Source organism: Nicotiana attenuata, chromosome 1 (assembly GCF_001879085.1).
Source record: "Nicotiana attenuata strain UT chromosome 1, NIATTr2, whole genome shotgun sequence".
In the NCBI taxonomy this organism is placed as follows: domain Eukaryota; kingdom Viridiplantae; phylum Streptophyta; class Magnoliopsida; order Solanales; family Solanaceae; genus Nicotiana; species Nicotiana attenuata.
Genome location: NC_031989.1, coordinates 71,505,380 through 71,510,789, shown reverse-complemented (window position 1 = coordinate 71,510,789; position 5,410 = coordinate 71,505,380). Strand labels below are relative to the sequence as shown.

Below are 5,410 nucleotides of genomic sequence, written 5' to 3'. Positions count from 1 at the left end.
GACTCCGTCCGGAGTATGGACATTGTCACGGACGGAGCTTCGAACGTAAAGGGGTCAGGATTGGGGATCATACTAAAACCTCCTACCGGGGACGTCATTAGGCAGTCTATACGGACGAGGAGGTTGACTAACAATGAAGCCGAGTATGAGGCTATGGTTGCAGGTTTAGAATTAGCCAGGAGCCTCGGCGCCGAAGTGATCGAAGCCAAGTGCGATTCTCTTCTTGTGGTAAACCAGACGAACAAAACGTTCGAGGCCAGGGAGAGCCGGATGCAACGGTATGTCGACAAACTCCAAAACACCTTGCACAAATTCAAAGAATGGACTCTCCAACACGTACCCCGAGATCAAAACAGCGAGGCCGATGCCCTCGCCAATCTGGGCTCGACAGTCGAGGACGACGAGCTCGAGTCCGAAAAGGTGGTACAACTAATGAGGTCGGTCGTAGAAGAAGGGCACGCCGAGGTCAACTCAACTAGCCTTACTTGGGACTGGAGAAACAGGTATGTGGACTATCTAAAAACAGGAAAACTCCCACAGGACCCCAAAGAATCAAGGGCATTGAGAACAAAAGCGGCCCGTTTTTGTTTGGCCGAGGACGGAGTCTTATATAAAAGGACCTTCGGAGGACCACTCGCCATATGCCTTGGCCCCGGAGACACAGAGTACGTATTGAGGGAAATCCACGAAGGGTCATGTGGCAACCATTCGGGCGCGGATGCGTTGGTCCGAAAAATAATTCGAGCTGGATACTACTGGGTCAACATGGAACAGGATGCAAGGGAATTTGTACGAAGATGCGACAGGTGTCAAAGGCATGCGCCATTCATCCATCAGCCTGCTGAGCTGCTGCATTCGGTCATCTCCCCATGGCCTTTCATGAAATGGGGAATGGACATAGTGGGCCCGCTTCCTCGAGCTCCAGGTAAGGCTCAATTTATTCTTTTGGTTACTGACTATTTCTCCAAATGGGTTGAAGCGCAGGCTTACGAAAAGGTTCGAGAGAAAGAAGTAATCGACTTCCTTTGGGACCACGTCGTGTGTCGGTTCGGGATGCCTTCCGAAATAGTATGTGACAATGGGAAACAGTTCGTTGGGAGCAAGGTATCAAAATTCTTCGAGGATAACAAGATCAAGAGGGTATTGTCAACCCCGTACCATCCCACCGGAAACGGGCAGGCTGAGTCGACCAACAAGACCATCGTTCAGAACCTAAAGAAAAGGTTACAAGACGCAAAAGGAAAATGGAGAGAAATGCTGCCCGAAATCCTATGGGCCTACCGGACAACCGAAAGGACTAGTACCGGTGCCACTCCTTTCTCTTTGGTTTACGGAGCCGAGGCCTTGATCCCAGTCGAGGTGGGCGAACCCAGCGCTAGATTCCGGTATGCAACCGAGGTTACCAACCAAGAAGCAATGCTCACCAGCTTGGATCTTTTAGACGAAAGGAGAGAGGCCGCACTAGTTAGGATGGCAGCTCAGAAACAAAAGATCGAGAGATATTATAACCGAAGGGCTCGTCTTCGACACTTCAATATAGGGGACTTGGTACTAAGAAAGGTCACCCTCAACACTCGAGACCCTAACGAAGGGAAATTAGGACCGAACTGGGAAGGCCCTTAGACCATTTTGAAGGTAACCGGAAAGGGTTCGTACAAGTTAGGAACGATGGATGGGAAAGAACTACCCAATAACTGGAATATAGGCCACTTGAAGAGATACTACTGCTAAAGGTAAGTCTTCTTTCTTCTTCGCTTCCATAAATTTTTTGAGACTTGTCCGATCCTAACCCGTGCAGGTCGATGATCGGTCGCTAAGACAAGTTCGGACATCGGAGAGACTGAAAGCACGAGCTGCACTCTTTTTCCTTCGACCGTTTTTGTCCCAACTCGGGTTTTTCGGCAAGGTTTTTAACGAGGCAGCAAGAACATCGTGCTACTACAAAGGTATCTAAGGGTAAATCATTGTATACTAGATCACCCTCCGAAGAAGGCGAAGGTCAATAAGAATAAATGTAAGGGTCAAACGGCCAAAGCGAGCCGTGCCCAACTAGCCTGACCTAATCCGCCCGGATCAGTATGATGTATTGACTATTACTGCAATAGCAAAGACTATCTGATGCATATTCACATCATAACCTAAAGATTTTGTTTGACTCTTCGGTATGCTTTCAAGTCCGATCTCATAAGACCTCCTCGAGGCATATTCGATCTCATAAGACCTCCTCGAGGCATATTCGATATTCGATCTCATAAGTCCTCCTCGAGGCATATTCGATCTCATAAGACCTCCTCGAGGCACATTCGAACATAAGACCTCCTCGAGGCATATTCGATCTCATATTCGATCTCATAAGACCTCCTCGAGGCATATTCGATCTCATAAGTCCTCCTCGAGGCATATTCGATCTCATAAGACCTCCTCGAGGCACATTCGAACATAAGACCTCCTCGAGGCATATTCGATCTCATATTCGATCTCATAAGACCTCCTCGAGGCATATTCGATCTCATAAGTCCTCTTCGAGGCATATTCGATCTCATAAGACCTCCTCGAGGCACATTCGAACATAAGACCTCCTCGAGGCATATTCGATCTCATATTCGATCTCATAAGACCTCCTCGAGGCATATTCGATCTCATATTCGATCTCATAAGACCTCCTCGAGGCATATTCGATCTCGTATTCGATCTCATAAGACCTCCTCGAGGCATATTCGATCTCATAAGACCTCCTCGAGGCATATTCGATCTCATAAGTCCTCCTCGAGGCATATTCGATCTCACATTCGAACATAAGACCTCCTCGAGGCATATTCGATCTCATAAGACCTCCTCGAGGCATATTCGATCTCATAAGTCCTCCTCGAGGCATATTTGATCTCATAAGACCTCCTCGAGGCACATTCGAACATAAGACCTCCTCGAGGCATATTCGATCTCATAAGTCCTCCTCGAGGCATATTCGATCACATAAGACCTCCTTTAGGCACATAAGACCTCATTGAGGCATACTCGGACTCACAAGACCTCAATGAGGCAACACTTAAACTATAAGACCTCAAGAAGGCAAGTCCAAGCTCATAAGACCTTAATAAGGCGACACATAAAACTGTAAAACCTCAGAGGTGAGTTCGAAATTCGTAAGGCCTCGATAAGGCATTATTTCAACCATAAGTCCTCGAGAAGGCGGGTCCAAATTCATAAAATCTCAAAAGAGGTAATACCGGCCTCATCATCGACTTCACTAATGGCGAAGTATACTCGAATTTGTAAGACCTTAAGAAAAAGGCGTAAAATCGATGCAAAACCTAAAGGTCAAATTGTGCCCGAGTTCGAATCCACTCACTCGGGGACTATCTTGTAAAAACCTAAGGGTTGAATCTTCCCCGAGTTCAAATGCACTCACTCGGGGACTGTCTTGTAAAACCCTGAGGTTTGGATTTTCTGCCCGAGATCGATTCCACTCACTCGGGGACTGTCTTGTGAAAATCTAAGGTTTGAATTTTGCCCGAGTTCGAATACACTCACTCGGGGACTAAGGTTTGAACTACACCCGAGCTCGACCAAACTCACTCGGGGACTGCTTCGAAAAAACCTAAGGGTTAGACTTTACCCGGGCTCGAATAAACTCGTTCGAGGACTATATTGAAAAACGTAAGGTTTGATTTTTTACCCGAGCTCGAATCAACTCACTCGGGGACTGCCTTGAGAAAACCCAAAGGTCGAAGTTCACCTGAGTTCGAATACATTCACTCGGAGACTACTTCGAAAAACATAAAGGACTACCATCGTTCCAAAAAGATAAAAGGCAAAGTAATAACAAGATTGAAAAAGGAGCAATAGATGGCAAAGGGCAATGTTTCATAAAAAAGCTCGCTACCGGAGCAATTACATAAGAGGGGAAAACAAAACAAAGCATAGCCTATTCCCGGAGTCAATCAGAGCCATCCTCGAATTCTTCGGGGAACGTCGCCCTTCTCGAAGCGTCCTCAGCTTCGGCGGCTTTGGTGACGTCCGATGCAAGATCGAAACCGCGACGTTGGAGTTCGGTAAGAACTTCAAGCCGGGCCTGACACTTCGCATATTCGGCTAACATTCTTGACTGCTGGTTGGCCGCATCAGCATCGGCCCTATATTGGGCCACCAGATCGTTGGCAGTCTTCTCGGCTTGGGAAACTTTAGCCTCAGCTTCCTGAAATCGATTGGTCCATAGCTCAATTTCAAGGACTCGAGCCTCATTGGCCAACGTCAAGTCCGCAACCTCTTTCCGAAGGGAAGTCTTCTCCGACTCCAACTGTTGCACCCGGGCTTCCAATTCGGCTTTGTTCTCATCAAGTTCGGCTCTGCTCTCGTCAAGCTCGGCCTTAACCCGATTAAGCTCGGCTTGCACCCCCCTTAGCTTATAACCAAGCTCTTTCTTCGCTTCCTCCAGCCGGATAGCACAGGACGCGTGCTCTTTGTTCAAAAGGTCCAATCCAGTCCGGCTTTCTAGCAGCTTTTCTTCAAGGACCCGGAGCCCCTCTCGCTCCGTCTCCATTTTGTCCTTGATCCGGAGGAACATCGAGTGATATAGCACCGATGCCTGCAAAGAAAAAGTCTAAAGAGTCAGTACTGAATCACAAGGCAAAAATATTAGAAATAAAGGAAGAAGCAAGTACCTTGAGCTGCGCCTGTTGGGCTTCGTTGAAAAGGCATGTCCAATCTACAGCCTCGGTTGCAGCCCGGTCTTCCTCCGTCATCAGGTGATGAAGATAGCTTGCAACCCCGACCGGGGGCCCCAGAGCCCGGACGTCTTTGGGGATAGCAAAAGTTACTATCCTGTTACAGTCCGGGTCCAGGCTCGGAGCTGGAAACCTATCGACAAGCTTGTTGACGGCCGAAGTCCCACTTGATTCGGCCTGAGGGTCTTTCCGGGGGGTTTCGAGCCCGAAAGTGTTGGCGGAGGGTACCCCATCAAAAAAGGTCTCGAAGCTACCTCCCATCATCGGGATGTCGTCCGGCAGCTGCCCCCAAGTCGAGGAAGACGGGGGGGACGTAACCGGGTGATCGGTACCCGGGGACGCCCGCGCAGGGGCCGAGGGTTCACTAGCATCCTCAACCCTCACGTCCTCGGGAGGAGCCTCAGCTGGATCGACCACCGGCTCGGGGTCCGGTCGAATGGATCGATGGCAGACGAGCTCCGGCTGCTCCTCATCGTCATCCTCTTTGTCGTCCTCCTCCTCGGAGGACAAGACGATTTGGCTTTTTAGTTTGCGGGCGGCCTTTTTGTCCGCTTAATCTTCCTTTGGGGCTCGTCCGTACCGGACTCCCCGGGCCTTTTATTTTCTCCCGGAACCGGAAGGGGGCATAGTATTGAAGACCTCATCTCCGCGTCCTTGGGCAAGCCTGCAAAACACGAGGGTTATGA

The 5,410-nt window shown here is 49.2% G+C and overlaps 1 protein-coding gene across 1 annotated transcript in view; it reads right to left on the bottom strand.

The window, feature by feature from the left end:
* Nucleotides 1–5,167, bottom strand: part of LOC109237247 — a 37,392-nt gene extending 32,225 nt beyond the window's left edge. The window contains exons 1-2 of the mRNA XM_019403530.1: nt 4,662–5,167; nt 4,373–4,585 (exon numbers count right to left, since the gene is read on the bottom strand). Coding sequence (XP_019259075.1) covers nt 4,373–4,585; nt 4,662–4,988 — 540 coding nt within the window. The 5' untranslated portion in view covers nt 4,989–5,167. The remainder of the gene's footprint in view (nt 1–4,372; nt 4,586–4,661) is intronic.